We start from the raw sequence: 20,394 nt of genomic DNA, 5'->3' as shown, positions 1-20,394 counted from the left end.
AGCCCAGGGGAGGAAGAGGGTCTGAAGGTGCTGGGGGGTGGGGGTTAGGGGGCTCTTACCAGCTCAGCCATCTGTCCCAGTATCAGGCCTCTGCCCCAAGGGCCTGCCCTGCTGTCGGGCCACTGCACTTTGAGAGGCCGGGCAGGCCGCACTGTGGGGCTTGGCAGCTCCTGGGAGCTGTGACAGGCTCTTCCTCTCTGTTTCCCAAGTCCTTGCCGACAAAGTAAGATGGTCAGGACTGGACTCTGGTCCCTTTATTGAGACTGAGGGGCCAGTGGGTCCATCCAAACAAAAATAAATTTTTCTCCCCAAAGCCTGCCTGCAGGCTAGGGCACCCAGCATGTCCTGGCTGGGGCCCATGGCTGTCCCCTAAAGCCAGCAGCACAGGTCTGGCTCTCTTAGAGTGACAGGATGCTGGCTGCCCAGTGTCTGGAGACCCTAAGGTGGAACAGGGAGGTGAGTCCCACTGGGTCCCCCCACCCCTAACATGGCTGGCCCCAAAATCCACGGTCTGCGTTGGGCCCTTGGGGCTCAGTCATCGGTCAGGGTGATGACGTCGTACTCGATGCCCTGGTGCTGCAGCTGTTGGATGTGTTCAGGCACTGCCTCTTCTGTGCCAAACAGGCCCTGGGCTTGGGCCATAGCAGCATCGGCCACCGCTGCCAGGGGAGGGGAAAGGACGGTGAGCCTGAGGCCCCAGAAGCTGGGGCTGGGTCCCCATGGTTTTCAGGGTCCCACCCCATACCTGTGACTGCTGAGTGTGCTGCCGCCTCCAGTTGGGCCTGTGTGACAAGCTGCTGGCCTGGGGACACGGGCACATACTGGATCTAGAGGGGAGAAGCCAGTGAGATGTGGCCTTGGAGGAGTACTGCCTATGCCCCAACTCTGCACAATTCCCCAAAGGTCCTACCTGGGACTCCTGGAGGAATGGGGCCCCCTGTTCATACTGGATGTGTGTGATCTGGCCTTCCTGTACCTGGAGAGAGGAAGCCGATCTGGTGATTGAAGAGGCTGTCCACCCCTCCCCTCATTCCCATCCCTGCCCAGGCCTGGCCCACCTGGATGTGATGGCCCTCTGGAACCACGACATATTCCTGGGGGAGCAGGTGCTGGACTCCGTCCTGGGAGATGATGTATTGTACCTGGAGAAGGGTGGAGAAGAGGCAGGCGCTGGGGGCCCTGCTGAACCAGGAAGATTGAGCAGGGGGCCAGGGACACCCACCATCAACGATGGCAGCCGCACAGACCCTGGGAGGAGTGGTTGGGGAAGTACTGGTCCTCCCCAGAGTGGAGTCTGGGGGAGGGGCAGGGCGGGCTCTCCTGGCTGAGCAGGTGCTCACCTGGTTGTCAGAGGTAACCAGATGCTGTACTGTCTGGCCATCAGCTGTGGTGATCTCTTGGATATAGGTGGCTTCTTCCTGCCAGGACCAAGTCAGCTCTAGCCTCAGCTCTGTGTGCCCCCACCCCAGCCTGTGACTTGCCAGCAGGGCCCCAATCCAGGCTCTCACCTGATTGGTCACTGTCTGCTCTTGGGCGACAATGATGTGTTCCTGGCCCAGTGCCTGCTGTAGCCGCTCTGGCCCCAAGACCCCATGACCGGACTGGAGTGCAGCTGGGCAGAGAAGAGAGGGTGCTCACACAGCGGATCCAGGGAAACCTGAGGTGCCCCAGCACCCACCCTGGTCTCCCAGGGGCGGCTCACTGTGCAGTGTGGCCAGCGTGTCATCATCACTGTTCAGGATGATGGTCTGGGTGGGGGTCCGGCCTGGGGTCCGGGCAGTAGGTGTCCCCGCCTTTCTCCCATCAGGACTGTGCAGCCGCTGGATATGGAACTTGAGATGCCCATTCCGGTTGAAACTGTGGGGGAGGGAAGAAGGCTCAGGGCAGTCCCGTCACGCGTGCCCAGCAGCCCCTACCCGCCTGTCCCCAGCCTCACCGCTGCCCGCAGAGATGGCACGCAAAAGGCTTCTCGTTGGTGTGGGTCAGCATGTGTCGCCGCAGGTCCTTCTTGTTCTTGGAGGCAAAGCTGCACTGGCTGCACTGGTGGGGCCGCAGGCTCGAGTGCTGTGCCATGTGGGCCTGGAGCAGAAGCAGAGTCAGGGGCACTGGCCAGGTGAGGACAAGCAGCCTCCCACCGAGGCAACTGTTGGGGAGTCTGTCCTCAGATGGAAGAACTGGGTGACAAGTACAAACCAGACCAAGACCTGGTGCTGCTGTGTGCCAAGAGGGCAAAGCCACAGGCCCCGCCATCAGGTCACTTAGGAAGTCGTGTCCCTGCTTAGATTCAGGTTACCGCCCTGTCACGTAAGGTACAGGTTCAGATGAAGGAACCCCTCCCTGGAGGTCTCCTCCAGCCCTGATGTTCTAGGGTTCTAGGCCCTGCTCCCCTCACTGAGCTGCTGTGAGGATCTGGTGCATGGTGGCAGTGAAAACTGGTGGTCCTCAAAAGGGACCCCCGCCTCCTACCCAGAACTGCTCCCTCCTCACCTTCTCCATGGTCTCCACCACCTTCCTCGTACCGTGTGCGTTCCCTATTCTAGAGGCCTTGTGTTTCCCTAAACGTGCCTGGTGCTGCCGTGCCTGTGCCTTTGCCCCTACGGGCCCAGCCTGGTTGTTGCCAGCACCCCGAGTCCACACGACCTGTTCCCGGTTTGTCTCTGCTCCGCCATATGCATTCTGTTCACACTGGGGACACCGTGGGGCATTAGTCACACCATCTGGTTTGCTTCCCCACCAGACAGAGCTCCCTCAATGCTGAGGCCTCAGAGTCCTCTCCGACCCCAGAGAGGGACAGCGGGCCCGGCTTGCGGTGTTCAGTTAAAGTCTGTTACACAAACAAGTGGCCAGATGAGCACCAGGGGGCAGCACCTACCCGGACCTCGGGCCACTGGCGGGCACTGAAGGGGCAGTCGGGGCACTTGAAGGCACTAGGCCCGGCGTGGGCTCGTTTGTGACTCTCCATCTCTGCTCGGCCAGGGAAGGCCTCGGCACAGATCTTGCAGGAAAACTTCTTTGATGATGCCGTGCCTGCAGGTGGCGGTGAGGGGGGTACTACCAGGCCCGGGGCTTTGCTGGCTGCAGGAGGTGGGGAGGCAGAGCCCTGGGGGTCTCCCACCCGGTGGGTCCTGGCTGGAGATGGGGGCTCAGGGCCATCTCTGGGCAGCCCCCCACACTGCAGCAGCGGCCACTTGGCTCCAGGGGCCAGCGAATCCGGACTCGGGAAGGAGATGGAACCATCTGCAGTCAGCTGTAGACAGATGGGGGCGCATGACGGACTGGGGAGGATTGGGGGGGGGGGGGACTGACGGGGAGTGGGGGCGGGGTCAGCCACCCCAAGCCTCACCTCAATGTGGTGCAGCTGCGTCCCATCGGCTGCCATGATGTAGTGGGTGCCAGCTTCTTTCAGGGTGTCGCTCACGACCACGGCCTGGGCTGCCTCCCCTGGGGGCTCCTCGCTGTGGGCACCGAGTGGGGGGAGGAGTGAGGTGGGGTTCTAGGAGGGGATGGAAGGCCACAGGAGTCCTCTTCCCCGAGAAAGTCATCAACTGAGGGGTGATGGCGGTGAGGCAGCGAAGCCCAGCGCTCCAGCCCGGGTCTGGCCGAGTGCGGCAGCGGGTGGGCCAGCATGGGAGGCAAGCAGGGGCCGAGAGTGGAGGGCAGATGTGGAGACTGGGCTGCCTGCCGCCAGCCCAGGGGTCCTGCTTTCCACCCCGGCCACACACTGTGGTACTTTGGTGCTTGGATTAAGGGCTTTCTTAGGCTGCCCAGGAGTGCAGCGAGCACACAGTCTCTCTCTGCCCTGAACTTGCTGGGTGTGGAGGACACAGGGCAGCTGTCAGGCCTCCAATGCCGGCAAGGAGCCTGAGCTGGCTCTGGAGGTCAGAACTGGAATCACCCAGGTGTGTTCAGGGATCACCCAGAACAAAGAGCACATGGTTTTGGAACCCAAAGTTCGACTCCTCACTACATACCTGACCTTAGGTAAGTTATTCCATGTCCCTGGCCTATTTCCTCACCTGTGAGATGAGGGACACCTGGATCTCACGAGAATGGTTTTGGTGAGTGCACCAAATGTTTAGGTGTTTAGGTGTAGTGCCTGGAACATCTAAGAGACCAAGAAATAGTAGCTTCCAACCTCCTAACAAGAGAGACTCCGATGGCTAATCACATGGTACGTATTAGGATTTTCGCCTCCTGCCAACTAAGCTCGAGCAGGCAGAGCCCTTCTCTGGCACCTCCCAGCACACCTTGTAAATGGCTGAAGGGGGTCTTGCGGGCAGCAGGTCTCACCTGTAAGGTGTGCCAGGAGCCGAAGTCCCCTCCTCCATAGGGGGTGCTGTGATGACACTGTAGCCAGTCCCACCAAATGGACCGGGTGCCAGGGTGATCTGGGGCAGGTCGGGGGCACCCAGCTGACTCTCTGCTGCCAGGCTGCTCCCCGGCTCTGCCACGTGGAGGGTGACCACTTGGGGAGCGGCACCTGCCGGGGAAGGCTGCTCGCCAGGGGAGGCTAACTCTGCTTCCACGTCCTCCGACTTCACCACGGCCACCTGTGAGGGAACCAGAGGGTGTTACAAGCAGGTACAGAGGCTGGCACGCGGGGCCTCACAGCTCACCCACACTGGCCAGGGCCCGTGCCACCACCACTCATTTGTACAAACCCCACTGTGTGATCTAGCACACCCCCTGGCTCTCCCAGCCCTGCCTGGCACCTGCAAAGAAACAAGACCCGGGGAGAGCAACCCTGCCCTCCCTGGGCGTCGGGCAACGTCTGGAGACATTCTCTGGTGGTCACAATCGGAAGAGGGGTGGTCCTGGCACCTAGGAGTTACCTGCAGGGATGCAGCTGACAACCCCACAACGCACGGGATAGCCCCCACAACGAAGAACTATCTGGCACAAAAGGCCAAGATTGAGAAATCCTGGTAAAGGGACAGCTAGCAAACCATTTAAGAAGAAAAAAGCTTGACCTCACATCTTGCTCCAGAGCCTGCTTCAAATAAAGACCGAAATGTAATAAAACTCTAAGTATATGAAAAGAAAATGTGGATGAATATTTTATGATCTGGGGTGGGAAGATTTTTCTATAATCGTGACAGAAAAAGATGCTAAAGCCTACAGCAAAACAAACCATAAACTGCAATTAGAAAACGAAGAAACGGGGGGAGGGGGCATTTAACAATAAATACGAGAAAAGGGGAGTCTCCCTCATCTGCAAAGAGCTCCTGCAAAGTGACGCTAAAAACACCAACAATAGAAAAACAGATACAGGACACAAGTCAGAAAATAAAATGGTCTACGAACATAGTTCAAACTCATTCACGGTTATAAAATTATATATATAAAAAACCAAAACCATGAAACATACTTCTGCCATGCGGAAGACATTTCTAAAGCTCGGGATACCCAAGCGTTGGCAAGTGTGGAAGGGAGCGCAGTTCGAGAGGTGGTCACATAAACTGTCTTTTTATGAGGCTTCACACCTTCAGACCCGCCGATTCTACTTCTAGGAGGCTTTTTTTTTTTTACAGCTAAAGAATGTTTTAGGACCACCTGAAATGTGCACTAAAGCACTGCCCTGATTGACAAAAAGCTGGAAACCCAAGCAATATAGGACGGAACGCGCTCACGCGCTCACAGCATCTCTACGGTGTAGTGGCCTGGGGATGTGAAATGGGAACAGTAACAGAGAGGACTCTGTGTGCCGGCCAGGCCACGCCTCACACACTCCCAAGCAAGCAAAAGCGGAGGTGTTGATGAGCATGAATTGTGTGATCCCATCTTTTTTAGAAACAATGTCTCCATGTTAGCGTGTATGTGGTCAAAACTGGAGACATGCCTATTTGCCGCTGGCGGGGGGGTGGGGGGGGGGGCTGGTTCAGGACTTTCACTTTCTGTATAGAACATTTCCTAATGGTCATTTTGGTTTAACATATGTTTTTGTAATCAGATTAAAAAAAAAAAAAACTGGCATGAGAACAACAGACAGCAATAAAACAGAACTTGTATAGAAATGGGCTCCTATATATATGGGAATCTAGAACGTGATAAAGCAGACATTTCCAACCACAGGGGAAGATTTGATATACTACACTGTACAACTTTTGGGAAAAAAAAAAAAGGCGAGTCCCCTACCTTTCTGTATACACCAAAAATAAATTCCAGGTGGAGTAAAGATTTAAGTGTAAAAAAATGAAACCCTAAGCGAAAGAAACCCTAAGAAGAATATACGAATGTTTATATAATCTTGGGGTGATTACAGGCCTTTCTAGGGATGATATCAAAGGCAAAAACCATGAAAGACTGATTTAACTAACTAAAAACGTAGAACTTCCAAACACCCCCAAAGGCATAATGAAACCCTACGGAGGTCCCCAGGCCCAACACCAGGCTCCCCCCCTCCACAGAGTTCTGTCTGCCCTCCAGCCCCTGGAAGCACATCATTGCTCCCAGTTCCTGGAATTTATCATCTCAACACACATTCTACATCTTTTCGAGAGGCTGGGAGACCGATAACAAACCTCTCCCTACCTTAGAGGAGTGTGGGGTGTGCAGTGCGGGCAGGGCAGGGGTAGTGGAAGGGTGACCCCAGGCGGCCAGAAGGCGGCAGAAGTGAAGATGATGAGCTGGGGGCAGGGGGTCTGCTGGGCATGAGGTTCAGGGCTAAGACAGGCTAGAGGGGAGGGAGCCTTGGGAGCCTCCGGGCTGTGGGAGGGGGTGTCGCGGAACGAGGGTGCTAGGCTGGATGAGAAGCTGGCCGGGACCTGCAGTACAGGGCGGCCGCAGAGCTAGGAGACCTGAACCAGCGGGACCCCAGAAGCCACGAGAGCAGCGCTTACCGCTCAGCCTGGCAGAGGCCGCTGGTGACTGGAGCTGAGCGGAAGCCCCTCTGACCTCCCTGGCACAGGGGGTCCCCCTCCTCTGTGTTTGCCCACAGGGTTTCAGTGGACTGTCTCCCGGTTAACTGGGCGCACCCCGAGGGCAGGGCACGTCTGCCTCACCACCCTCCTCCCCTCCCAGTGTCCAGTGCACAGCGGGCGCCTAAGGTGGCGGCACGGGGGAGGCGGCGGCCCCGGGCTGCTCACCTGCAGGGCTGTGCCCCCCAGCTCCCGCTGAGCACTCATGTTCAGCAGCAGATCCAAGGCTGTCTGCGTGGCCATTGCCGTTGACTCCTCAGCTCCTGGGTCGGGTGAGACCTGAGCCTTAGGATGGGCCGGGGCCCCCTCTCTCCCTCCTCCAGCCCCGGCACGTGCCCCGCCCCTGCCCCGCTCCCCAAGCTCCCCCGCTCCCCCAGGGCTCACCTTGCTGGTAGATGATGGTGGCGCCACCAAGGGTGTCGGAACAGAGCAGTGGGGGGGTCTCAGGTGCCTGGAAAGGTGCTGCCTCTGGGGGAATCTGCGGGGTGGGGTGTGGCCAAACCTGAGAGGGGGCAGCTCAGATTCGAGCACTGGTTACCAAGCACCTCCTCTGTGTCAGGCACTTCACATCTGCCGGCATGTCTCATCTTCACACAACTACAATGCCAGGTATTTATCAGCTCGGTGCCACAGATGAACTGACCGAGGCTCAGAGAAATGAAGCGACTGCTTAAAATCCCACAGCGAGTAAGTAGCAGAACTGGGGTCTGAACACAACACTGACACTAGAGGCTGTGTTCTACCAGCACTTCGCAGTGGTCCATCTTCTGGGGCACAAAAAGAGTAGGTGGTATGCTCAGCTATGAGACTATACTTCTCAGCCTGCCTTGCAGCTAGGTAAAGCGTGGCTTTGTGGCTAAGCAGGAGCTTCCGGTTAAGTTCACGAGGAAGACAGACGGGAGAGATGGCAGGCTTCCTTTCTGCCCTTCTCCCATCCCTTCCTCCTGCTTCTTGCCTGGGATGTGGCTAGAAGGCTGGAGCTCCTGCAGCTATACTGGACCATGAGGCAACCACAAAGATGAAAGTCGTATGCCTAGGATGACTGGGAAAAAATACTGAGAGAACTTGGTCCCTGATGACTGACCACAGAGCTGCCAAACTAGCTCTAAACTGCTAACCTTTGGACTTCTTTTATGCAAGAGAAAAATGAACTATTGCCACGATTAAACTCATATTTCCATTCGCTATTACTAGCACTGGAAAGCCACGCCCACTCTGAGCTTAGGGCTGACATGTTTGTGACCCCATCTGCTCAACTGGAGAAGCTGGGGCCATTTTGTCACCTCAATGTGTAAATGAGGATGCCAGGGACTGGAGGGGTGACAGGACACGGTCATCCTGGCCCATGCTCCCCAGTCCCTTCTATCTGCTGCCTGCTTGGCGGAGCTTACCTCAGGAGGCCCTGGGGAGCTGGCGGGTGGCCCGGGGGCCGCGCTGTGCTGCTGCTTCAGCTCCTCGATCTGCTGCAGAGAGAAGAAGGGGCGACGGCGGGAAGGGGGCTCCTCAGGGTGGCGCCGCCCCCACTCCTCGAAGCTGCTTGCGTGCCGGCACCGTACATGCAGGCGGAGGTTCTTCTTGTGCCGGGTGCTGAAATGGCAGTACTCACAGGCGAAGGGCTTGGCCCCTGCAGGCACACGGGAAGGGACGCTTAGGCTTCCCCACCCTCTCCGGGAAGCCTTCCGTGGTCCCAAGGACCCCTCTGAGGGATTCACTGCTGGGGCTTCGCTCCCAACACACGCCGCTGTCCGATCTGCTGGGCCAGGACAGAGAGGAACCAGGCCCACCTCCGGCACTCCCAGCCTTCCCAGGAGCGTCTTATTTTCATGACAGGTGACCACACACTTCTCCTACGAACCATCCCTCCCGGGTAGACAGGGATCTGGCCCACCACGGTGTCTCATCTCTAGCGTGCCCATCAGAGGGCTGCGCGCGAGGAGGAGAAAGAACCGACTGTTCTGTCCGCCTTCTGTGGGCCGAGCATGTGACGCTGCTTCTCCCACTTCACGTGTGAGACTGGGGCCTCCAGAAACTCCTCTTCCCCAGCACCCAGCGCCCAGTACAGACAGGGCTCCAGACACAAACAGAACTCACTTTGGCAACCACCACATGGTAGGTGCTCTGACTCCCTCTCATAGCAAGTTAGCCCTTGGCCACACAGAGAAGAGCTGGCTTAGCCCAAGAGAGCGGGTGACACCCCAGAGGGGATGTCCTGACACCTGAGAAGCCTGGCTGGCTGCCGAGGGGGAGGAAGAGGACAAAGCTGAGCCTGCCGCCTAGGGGCATGGCAAGTGGAGGGCTCACCAACTTGCCCTCAGGCCAGGGTGGGGCTGGCCTGACCTGTGTGCTTAACAGCCACGTGGGAGAGCAGGAAGTCCTCTCGGAAGGTGCGGTAGGGGCAAAAGCTGCATTTGAATGGCTTGTCGCTGACGTGGGACAGCTGGTGGTTCAGCAGTGCCTTCTTGTCCTCACAAACAAATTCACAGAACTCGCACTTGAACCTGGAGGTGGTTGGAGGAAAGCTCAGTGGTGGGGTCGGGTGGGGTGCTCCAGCCCCAGGGGCCTCCTTAGGGATATACCTGCGGTTGGCGACAGCCTGGATATGTGTGAGCAGGTGCATCTTAAAGGTGTAGCGCTTCTTAAAAGACTTTCCACACTGTGAGGGGGAGGGGGAGTTAGAGATGGGAGATTGCCCAGGGAGACCCTGAGCCCCTGCCCCCAGCCCTTGGCCCCACCCACCTTGTCACACATGTGGGGCTTCTCAGTGCTGTGTGTCTTCATGTGCTGTGTGAGTCTCTTCTGCATGGGGTACACACGGCCACACACAGGGCACGGGAAGGAGCTCAGCTTCGGAGTCTGGGAAGGGACGAGACGGGACCAGATGAAGAGAGAAGGGGAGGAGAGAGGGGGAGACCTCACCTCCTGCCCCCACCTGATAAGCAGCCCTCAAGCAGGCTCCCTTCCCAGGACAGGCCCCAGACTCACCGGATCTGGCCTCTTCTTCCTGAGGAAGAAAGGCATAGAGGTTAGACCACTGCTTCCCCAACCCCACCACAAACTCTCTCACATTGACCGGACCGTCTCAGCCCTGAGTGTCCCTTCTGCCCAGCCAAGCCCTCCTCTCAGAATAGGGCTTCCCCAAGTGGAGTTTGCTAGGAAATGCTAAGAGGCACGCTGTAAACAAATTCTAGAATGGTGCCTTCTTCCTGTCACAAAATACACGTGCATTTTAAAGGCCCTGAGAAGTCCTGTAGAAAAGAGCTGGCGAAGCAGGTGTTCAACCTGTATCTCTGATCTTACTTCCGCTCTCCCCTTTTCTTAAGAAAACCCATTAGCATCATGGAGAGCAACCTTTCCCACAAGCACAATTTGAAAGTCACTTTTCTCCTGAATTCCTGTATCCGACCTCTGCTCACGTACCACCCTAAGCAGAGTGAACTCCTTCCCAAAGCTGTAGATCTAACGACAACGTAGTGAGCAATCACAGGGCCCCTAAGGATTTTCCTCCACCCATCTGTCCCATGTCTGCTCTGTCAGTGCTGAGAGTCGGGAGTCTACAAGATCTTTAGATCATTTACTGAGCTCCTTTAATCCCCTCAACAATGACTGTCCCCATCTTACAAAGCTCATAGCAGGGAAGAGACGGAAGAAGAACCCTTCAGGCCCTGCTACTGCTCTGAGCCACATGAGCTGGGATGAACGGCCTTATCTTTCGCAGGTCTGTGCCGTGCTGTGAACAGTGTGGCCCAGAGCAGGTGCTCAGTAAAGGGGGAATGTGGTCACGCCGGGCCTCTGCTTCCTGCCCTGGCCCACCCCACCCACGCACACTGACCGGTCTCGGCTGTGCACGGCTGCGTGCCGGGCCACGTCCTTCCGGTAGACGCTGGCATAGCTGCATTCGCCACACTTGTAGGGCTTACTGCCCACGTGATTGAACATGTGCTCCTAGGACAGAGGCAAGAGGACAGTGGGCTGGGGCTGGCTTCCCCCTCCCCGCCAACCTGTGCCCACAGCCTCAGAGCTGCTCCCAGAACGAGTGCAGGAAGGGCCGGAGAGCCTGTGAGGGCTGGGGACTCTCCCCAACACGGGCACCTACTTGGCACCAGGCCCTGTGCCAGCTCACCACCTGACGGAGGCAGAAACTGAGGCTCACAGGGAAGGGACGTGCTGGGGTCCCACGGTGACCCTGTGAACAGCGGAGCCTGGAGCCAAACCCAAGCGGCACGGCCCCAGCGTACTCCGGCACAGCCCAGCCCCGTTAGGGCTCCGGAGAACAACTTCCAGGTCACGGGGCCCTGTCTGGGGAGGAACTACCGCGTGCAGAAAGCACGGGGGCTTTGACCAGCTGTGCTTCGGGTGGCCCCCACTCCCCACCGCGGCCAATTCTCTGCCTCACTTTGGCCAAGCCACGGTTTCCTGGGTCAGTACAATGGCACTATTGATACCTACAGCCTCTCCAGGCTGCGCAAGCCTGGAACCCGAGCGTGCGTGCCTGCCTGCCAGGCCCAGGTACTGGATAAAAACGGCTCAGGGTCACAGCAAGCCCACTGGCGCTTTTGGGTAAATGATAAAAAAAGAGCCCCTTTCTTGAGACACCTGACGGCCACCTACCGGAAAACTTTCTAACACACAGAATCAGGGAAAGCCCGTTTCCCTGCCATCTGCCAGTGCGTGTGGTGAACAGGCACGTCAGTGCTGGCTGCGGCGTGAACAGCCCCCCTGAAGATGCGACGCCACTATGCCGCGTGCAGCCTGCGGAAGTGCCCGCGGCTCCCCCCTCAGCTCCTTCAGCACGGCAGCGGCCAGGCACGTGCCCTGCGAGGGGGCAGAAGGTGCCAGCGAACGACCCGTCAACTCCACTCCCTCCTGGCACCTTCACGTTGGTCCCGTGCCGCGCCTGCCCTTCCCCGCCGCGCACCTTGAGCGAGGACCAGCGGCGGGAGCGATAGCTGCACTGCAGGCACTTGAAGAGCTGGGGGTCCCCGGCCTCGTGGGAGTTGACGTGGAAGCGCAGGTCCTCATGGGACAGGAAGCGGGAGCCGCAGATGCGGCACAGGAAGGGCCTCAGGAGCGGTTTGGGTGACTTGTAATAATACCTGCCAGGAGGGTGTTGGGAAGAGGTGTGGCTGGGCCGGGGCCGCCGGGCTGTCTCCCCCTACCCTCATCTCTGCTCCACATACTTGCGGTATTTCTTGCCGAGGAAGCGCCTGGAGGGTCGGCCCCGGCGGCGGGGTGGGGCATCGGGCTCATCCTGGCAAGAGGGGGCTGCGTTCTCTGCATCCGACTGGCTCACGCCGGGTTCCACGGGGCCCCTATCGGCCTTGCCCAGGGCAACCAGGCATCCCGGGCCGGAGGAGCTGGGTGCCTCGGGGTCCTGAGGCTCCGGTGGGCTCTGTCCGCTCTGGGAACTCACTAGAGGCTCTCCTTCCACACCTGTCACGCACATGGTGGCAAATCAGCCACGGACGCACCAGGACAGACACGGACAGGTGTGCCAGAGGCCAGCCAAAATACTTCCTTCAACCACTGTCACAGACCACTGATGGGCACGTCAGGCCGTGGGACAGACGCAGGCAGCCCGCGCCAGAGGGCAGGGTGGACACAGGCCCCTCCTGCAACTGACATGCTGCTAGACGGCACAACTTAAACAGGACGGTCTGCGGCAGCAGCAAGAGAGCTGGCGACCTCCCCGTCAAGAGACCCGCGTGCCAGCTCAGCTCTGACACCAGACTTCGGTGCCCCCTCGCGCCTCTCTGAGTCTCATTTTCCCATCTGTCAGATGGAGACGATAAGTGCTGCTCTAGTGACCTCATGGGAACATTCTAGGGTCTGGGAACGACAGCAGTACTTTAACATTGGCTTTCTTTAGGGAGGCCGGGTGGCTGGAGGGCAGATGGGAGGAAGAGAGAAGACAGAGCATCACTGCACGCACTCCTAACCTTTTGAAGTCTGAACAGTCTGAATGTGCTACCTATTCAAAAACATCCGTTGTATTCCAATGCAATGTTTTAAAAATTAAAAGTGACATAGACAATGCTGGCAACATCCTGCTTCTTGATTGGGATGCTCAGCTACACAGGTGCATTCATCTTGTGAAAATTCCCTAAGCCTTGCACTTAGGATGTGTGTGCCTTCCCATACAGACCTTAATAAAACGCTATTCTTAAAAAAGACACTGAAAATGTGTAACAATCTCCCCTATACAGCACATACAAAAACAGTTATCATGTGTTTTTGTGTGTGTATGTTTACCCCTTAAAGCGATCCCGAAAAGCCAGATGCTATCACCTCCATTCCTAACAAGGGAACAGGGGATTCGAGAGGCAAAATAACACACTCTGAGTCACACAGCCAGTAGGTGGTGGAGCCATTCATGGCCATGATCGTGCTTTCTAGTCCCCAGCCTGTAATGCTCTAACCCAGTGTTTCTTGGACACAGTTTCAGCCCTCAGACTTGTTCTCATTTCAGTAATCACACTTATAACTTATCTTCTTAGTTCAATTATAAAGATTCAAACTTCTCCCGCGCTCCAACATCTTACCACCGAGAGGCCCTGTCACAAAGCTGATATATTGCTTATCAGGGTTTCTGAAGCTTGGTCTCGGAGGGCCGTCCCTTTATGAGGCGGCCTTCAGGTCACCCTGACTTGGTATGTGCTGCCCTGAGTGGCACCCTCAGTCCCCAGGGCTCCACAGAAGCAAGCAGGGAAGGAGGCCATCCCTCAGCCCCCCACACGGCCCCACATGACCAACTCTCACCATCTGAGAGGTCCGCGGTCTCCAGGCGAGGCAGCTTCCGAGGCCGGCCAGGTCTCCTTCGGGGTCTTGGGGTACTGGGAGTAGGGCGCTGGGGCCGTAGCTGCCGGCCCCGGGGCTCATCCTCGGCCGGATTGTAGTCACTGTCCTCTGTGGGGGCCGCAAGCAAAGGTGGGCATCAGTGCCAGACCCGCCCTTTCAGCCCTAATCCCTGGCCCAACTTCCCTAGGAAGAGGCCCACTTCCCATCCCTGCCTACTCCTCCTTCAAGCCTATCAACCAGTGATGCCTCCCTCCAAAAAGCCCTCCTGGCCTCCCACTAGCTGACTATGAGTGCCTCTCTCCAAGCCCTTTCTCTGCACCTTTCCTGACTCCTACCGCCAACTCAGGCAGTTCCACTATGAAAATTAGAAAAAGGTGCCCGTTTCTTAAGACACTTCACAGCCATTGTTAGAAGACAACTGAAATAAACAATAAAGTCTACAAACTGTGACGACTATGCTATCCAGTGCAGGAGCCACTGTCCATATGCAACGACCGAGAAATTGTGCCTTGTCTACACTAACACGTAATTTTTTTTTTCAGTAACAGATAATTAAGTGTAAAATACATACTGGCTTTCAGAAGACTAGTATAAAAACGCAAAGTAAAACAACCCACTGATAATTCTGATAAAGCTTAATTTTATCTCTTTTGTTTAACTTTTTAAAGCATAGCTACAAAGCTACGTAAGAAGTTTACATGCAGCTTATTCTATTTCTGTTGGACAAATGTGAATGTGGCCCTCTTAAAGGTGGTGCTCTTTTTCAGCGTGCAGTCTCCACAGCCGCACACAGAGGTCCTGACCCCAGAGCCCCAACTCCTGTTTTATACCGGAGGCACACATGTGTACCAATTCCTCTTTCCCAGTCCTCCATGTGGGCCAGAGGGAATTCGGTATTTGTAGATGGGGAAGGGGACGGCACTCCTGGGAGCTAAGGTGGCCTACCCTCTAGGTCGTCAATGGCACCAGCGTCGACAATGTCATCATCATCTTCCTCCTCTGGCCCCTCTTCGTCTGGGGTCTTGGCAGAGGTACCCCACTTCCTTACCAGACGCCCCTTCTTACCGGCTGCGGTTGCTGCTGCTGCTGCTGTGAAGAGAAGAGAAGCTCGCCACGTCTGGCTGGCGGCACCCACCCCCCACCCCCCCCCACCCCACCCCCCCCGCACAGCCCCAGCCAGGCAGGCCGCCGTCAACGCACCTGGTCGGAAGTGCCGCTCCCGCATGTGGCGCAGCAGCGTGGCCTTGGTGCTGCTCCGGTACTGGCACATCTTGCACTTGAACTGCTGTACCACCACCACTTCCATCATGGCCTCCAGGCTCTGCAGGTCTGGCTCCTCGGTACCAGAGCTTGGGGGCGGCTGTGCTGGGGAGCTGGGCCTCCCCCGCGCCTCCTCGGGGGGCTCTAGGCATGTGGACGTGGGGCCGTCAGCCAGGGCCTCGATGGCTGCCAGGCTGTGGGCCAAGGTGGAACTGGACATCGGCGAAGCCATGGGGGCACCTGTGGGTGGGTGAGGGAGTCGGAGGGCAGGGGGGTGGAGGGGAAGGTTGGCCATGAGCAACAGCTGTCCCTCCCAGGCAGGCCCAGGGATCCTAGAACCCAACCCCCCGCCAGAGTGGCAGTGGGGAAACTAGGGCCCGGAGCAGAGGACGACCTGCTAGGATCACACAGTGAGTTTGTGGCGGAGCCTCCCTCTCCAACTCCCTCGCCCACTGCAGGGCGCCCTGGGTCTGCTGCCTGGGGTCTCACCATCGTCCGGGCCCTGCAGGATCAGGTACCGGGCAGTCTCGGTTCCGCCATCCTCAGCACTGGTTACGGTGATGCAGCCTGGGCAGAGATGGGGGGGAGGGGATTCCCAGCTGACAATGACAACTGTCACCGCCCATATTCATTCTGGCTCACCCATGCAACTATGAACCAGCTGCATTGCCCCCCTGAGCCTCATCTGTGCCCTGCCCCTGTCCACGCCCCCACCCAGAACAGGGCTGTTGGGAGGTCTAGTGTGCATGACACGCTGGCCCAGGAGCTGGCCTACGGTCACACAGATGCCATGGCTACCCCAGCTGCCCCCCCTTTGACCACTAAACCTGGAGAGTCTCCCTTCCTGTCTCCAAACTTCTCCAAGGTCAAGGCCTAGCCCCTGCACCACTTTCTCAGGGTTGGCTTTCCACACCACCCCAGGACTATTTGAAGACTGTGGCCTTTACACCATTAACAACAGAAGGTACAGTGTGGTCAATCACGAGTACAGAATCTGGAGTCAGACGGTCTGAGCCCATGGCCCCACACCTGCTGGTTGCAGTGGGTCCTCTGTACCTCAAAACTCTCATCTCGACTGTGAGGATGATAATAGCGTCCAGATTTTTTGGGGTCACTGGGGGGACTAATGAGCTACCATATGTAAAGTGCTTAGAACGAACTCCAGTACAAATTAAGTATTATTATTTCTATATTTATTGAGTGTTTATCACATGCCCATGCCAGGCACTACACTGAACTGTCTTATTAAATCCTCACCTCACTTACTACTATGAGACAGAGGCTACCGTTCCCCCATCATACGCTTAGAGTGGCAGGGTTATGTGTCCAAGTTTGCATGGTTGGTGCTGCTGGACCCCACAGGAAGACCCCTGTGGGTCAGCTCTTACTGCCCTCTGCCTGACTCACTTGGGATTAGGTCTGGCCCGATGGTGGACTCGATGATCTTGTCAATGGCTGAGCCCAGGTCCGAGGAAGAAGCCGTGCAGTCGGACACCAGCATGTTGGCGTCTGGGAGAGCGCTGGAGTGCACCAGTGCTGGGGGGCCGCCTGTCACTCCCTCCACTGGCCCACGGGACACAGAAGAGGAATCAGGGAGGTAGCCGTGGGGCAGGGGGTCTGTGCTGGAGCTGCTCTCAGATACTTCCTCCTGGGTGATTGGAAACAGGGATTTTAGGAGCCACGGATGGAGCAGGGCCAGCTGCCACCCACTAGGTAGAGCTCCTTGGCCACGGTGAGTAGAGGCATCCACGCTGTCAGCCCCACAGAGGACCAGTAGAAGCCCTCCAGTCACAGAGCCACACAAGAACAAGTCTCAGGGTCCCTGGCTCTGGTCAGGTAAGAGGCCCCATAATCCCCACACCCACACAACAACCAGGCAGAGCTATTTTCACTGGGCCTTTGAATTAGCTATTTCCTCTGTCTGAAATGCTTCCCAGCATTGCACCATGGCTAATTCCTGCCCAGCCTTCTCACCACCATTTACTTGGTACCTCTTCTAGGAAGTTAACCCTGACCCCCAAGGCCAAAGTAGGACCCCTCTGTCCTCAGTGCCGCAGTTGTCTGTGTCCCCTCCATTATGGTTCACTCTAGAGTAATATGTCCTAGGTCAGACGGTACTTTCCATTAAGGCCGGGCTCACATCTGTCTTGTGTCCTGCTGTATCCCCCGGGTCCAGCACAAGCTGGGCACATGGTAGGCCCATCTCTGCTGAATTAATGAAATCCTGACCCCAAAATGGGGTCCATCATCGTGCAGCTCCACAATGTGATGTCCTGGAAATCATTATCTTGCAGATAATAACAATGGTAATGGCTAATATTTACTGAGTGCTTACTAGGTGCTGAGCACGGTTTCTATTGCTCTGTATATGCTAATTCATTTAATCCTCCCAAAAGCCCTATTGAGGCATATGTATTTATCATTCCCACTCTACAGATGAGAAAACTGAGAGCTAGAAGTGGGGTAGCATGTCCAAGATCACAAAGCCAGGAATGGCAGAGCCAGAAGGAGACAGTTTTACAAAGCATTTCCAAGAGCATTTCATTTCCTCTATGAGGCAGGCATTCCTGCTCCATTTTACAGACAGAAGAATGAGGCTCAAAGAGGTCTCCCAGTGAATCGGAGGTAGAGGTTAAGACTTGAACCAGGACACCTGCGTCTCAAAGAAGGAAGAGAGTGGAGTGGGTAAGGCCACTGCTTAGATTTGAACCTTGGCTCTGTCGGCTTGCTCTCTGTGCCCTGTAAGATGTGGAAAAGAGGGATATGCAACACAAGGTATGAGGCTTAAATGAGAAAATCCATGTTAGGGGGCTTGGCATGGTGCCTGACACACAGTAAACCAAAACCAAATATTAGTTACAAGCCAGCCTTTCTGACTGCTGCCCTTGGCTGCCGGGCATGCTGCCTGCGGTCCCTGCCTCCACCCACGCCGGCCAGCACGGTCCATACCAGAGAGCTGCTGCCGCGGTCGGAGCTCTGCCCCACGCCAGAGTCGTCGGCCTCAGCCGGCCCCGGGGCGGCCGCGGCGTCGCTGCTGTCGGCCGACACGGCTTCAGAGGTGCCCACGCCCAAGCCGCTCTCAGAGGGCTCCTCGGGCCGGCCAGGCCCAGGGGCCGCGTCGCTACTGCTCTCCACTTCGTTCTCCTCCATCGGCTCGGGGGGCCGCCTGACAGGGACTCGCAGGGTCTGGATCCTTCACTCTGCCAGAAGAGGTGACCCGGGCTGGAACAGGTGGGCCTCCTTCCCGGCCCCGGCAACCACGGCCCACCTAGCTGCACCCGTGTGCCCATTTCGCAGGTGCAATGACGGAGTCCCCGACGGGGAGGGGCTTTCTCGTGTACAGAGACAGGAGCTTTGGGAAACAGGACCGAGAAGCCTGGCCTCCCAGTCTAGAGCCTTTCCCCAGCCCCAGGAGGATGGTCAGTGGCCGGTAATCTTGACCCTCCTCGTCTCCCCTCCATGATTCCCGCAGCGTGGTTCGCTCTAAGAGCCCTGTCCGGGCTCAGTGGTTCAGCCCTTCGGCCCCCCGAGTCCCCCCGGGTGCAGGGTCGGTGGTACAGCCCGCAGGCCCCCTGGGTCAGTGGCTCGCTCCCCCCCTCCCCTGGTTCCCATGCGGAGGGGGCTGACAGCGACGGTCCCGGGGCCTGGCGACTCGGGGCTGTCCCCGGCGCTGCCTGCGCTCCAGGCCCGACGCCATCTTGTGGCGGCGCCGGGTTTCCGCTCAGGCAAGTGCGAGAGCGACTAAAGGGCCTGGGACCCCGGGGCCCTGTTCGGACAGCCCCGCCGGCCCGGGAGCTCGCCGCCGGCTATCCCCGTATTCTGGCCCCACTTCGCGGCAGGGTGCAGTGGGGCGACCTGACTCTACCAGACGCTCACCTGACGCTTTCGTAGCCGTGCTTCTTTCCGACTCCGGCATCGACGAGGTCGCCATCCTCTTTCCCCCGCTGCGGAGGGACCCATCGGCCCACCGTAGGCCGGAACTACTTCCTACGCCAACCCAGAGAAAGACCGCTTTCCGGTGTGTCGGAAGGTCGCCCTGAGACCTCAGAACCATAGTCCAGTCCGGAGAGAGTCTAGGATTTTATATGTCGCCAAGTATGGGTGACGGAGTCCGCTATGGGTTGGGGACTACTTTCTCGCTTGGCGGAGGGTTACACTGGGAGTGGTTATGAGACGTCATTGCTGGGTCCCTTCCCTGGGCCGCAGGGTTGGGCGCGGCGAAGGCTGCCCCACGTCTGGGGGCGTGGCTTTCAGTGACCTGGCCACGCCCCTCCCGGAACCAATCCTGAGAGTGTGGGCCACCGGGAGGTTTTAACTTGGCGGGAGAGGAGTAGACATCATTAGTCATTTCGCCTGGCTCGTGACCGATGACTTAACGCTCTTATCGAGCCTAATCGAATCCTTCCCGATTAGGTTTGATATGTCCTGGGGGGAGGGGAGCATATAATCCTTGTCCAGATGGGGAACTGTACGGGTCGGGAGATTGTAAGTGGCTGGTCCAAAATCACAACAAGGCCCTGGGGAGGCAAGCCCGGATGGCTGCATGCGGGAAAATGGAGGGAATCAAAGCGCGGCCCTTAGTGAACTTTGTTTACGTATTTGTTGCATTAATAGAGATGGAGGTCGAGACCTCCTCCACAATCCTCCTCAGTGTAGACCTGTGTAGGTGTATTTAAAGGTGTACAGCCCTTCTCCTGATACTGCAAATGCCACCTTTGGCTCTACTTTTTGTTTAAGCCGGGTGCTCTCCTTTGTCCCTAATTCTGCGTTGCGCTAGTTACTTTCCTCAATTGAAAAACACAAATGGGATGGGAGAGGAAGAATCTCAAAAAACTCCCTATTAAAAAAAAAAAAAAAAAAAAACTCTTTAAAAAAGGGCAAAGGTGCTTTGAGTTGTTAAAATTTGTGTGTACTTGAGTATGAGGGGGTTTCCCTGGTCCTTTACTAGGAGCAGGCTTTGAGAGGGGGAATAAAGCATGAGGCCTCTGGATGGCCTAGGTCCCCTCGTCACCCCCTACCTCCCATCCAGCAGGACCAGGCCCCCAGAGCAGCCCCGGAAAGCTGGGCCGACATGGATGATGACAGATTGGTTCTGCACTCCCTGAGCAGGTTTCCAATGAGGACCTGATTTCTCAGCTCTGCAGAGCCACCCCCAACCCCCACCACTTGCCACTAGGGTATATCCTGCCTCTGACAAGTCACCTCTGCCAAGGATGTTGGGGGTACTCAGGACTAGTCCCACAGCACCCATTCCATCCCCAGCCCAACTAAGGCTCAACCCTAACCTTGGTCTTTGGCACCAAATCACAAGATTGCAGAATGTCATGATGTAAATAAAAGGCAACAACCTCATCATGGAACAGAACTGAGGAGCCCAAGGCCCAAAGACAGAAAGCTCACGGCCCAAGGTCACGTTGGAAAC

At 57.2% G+C, this 20,394-nt stretch overlaps 1 protein-coding gene across 3 annotated transcripts; it reads right to left on the bottom strand.

Annotated features, from left to right (window-relative positions):
* Positions 1-92: 92 nt before the first annotated feature.
* ZNF335 (zinc finger protein 335) lies at positions 93-19,180 on the bottom strand. Of its 3 annotated transcripts, none has more exons than XM_042980274.1 (28): positions 18,849-19,180; positions 17,922-18,172; positions 16,380-16,620; positions 15,462-15,539; positions 14,913-15,212; positions 14,658-14,798; positions 13,674-13,820; positions 12,095-12,347; positions 11,833-12,010; positions 10,747-10,859; positions 9,900-9,918; positions 9,654-9,770; positions 9,494-9,570; positions 9,255-9,415; positions 8,309-8,541; positions 7,302-7,395; positions 7,086-7,180; positions 4,291-4,550; positions 3,344-3,455; positions 2,873-3,247; positions 1,937-2,079; positions 1,703-1,857; positions 1,509-1,612; positions 1,341-1,418; positions 1,059-1,142; positions 911-976; positions 746-827; positions 93-659 (listed from the first exon to the last, which is right to left on the bottom strand). In XM_042980274.1, the coding sequence occupies exons 2-28, from the start codon at positions 18,120-18,122 to the stop codon at positions 532-534; spliced, it is 4,035 nt and encodes a 1,344-aa protein (XP_042836208.1). In that variant the 5' UTR covers positions 18,123-18,172; positions 18,849-19,180; the 3' UTR covers positions 93-531. The 3 variants fall into 3 exon arrangements, with proteins under 3 accessions (XP_042836208.1, XP_042836206.1, XP_042836207.1); XM_042980272.1 differs by having other exon boundaries at positions 94-659; positions 14,658-14,801; positions 18,849-19,179; XM_042980273.1 differs by lacking the exon at positions 18,849-19,180 and having other exon boundaries at positions 94-659; positions 14,658-14,801; positions 17,922-18,840.
* Between the last annotated feature and the right edge of the window lie 1,214 nt (positions 19,181-20,394).

Source organism: Panthera tigris, chromosome A3 (genome assembly GCF_018350195.1).
Source record: "Panthera tigris isolate Pti1 chromosome A3, P.tigris_Pti1_mat1.1, whole genome shotgun sequence".
Lineage (NCBI taxonomy): Eukaryota > Metazoa > Chordata > Mammalia > Carnivora > Felidae > Panthera > Panthera tigris.
Note: the sequence above shows the minus strand (reverse complement) of the source record. Positions and strands in the feature narration are given on the sequence as shown.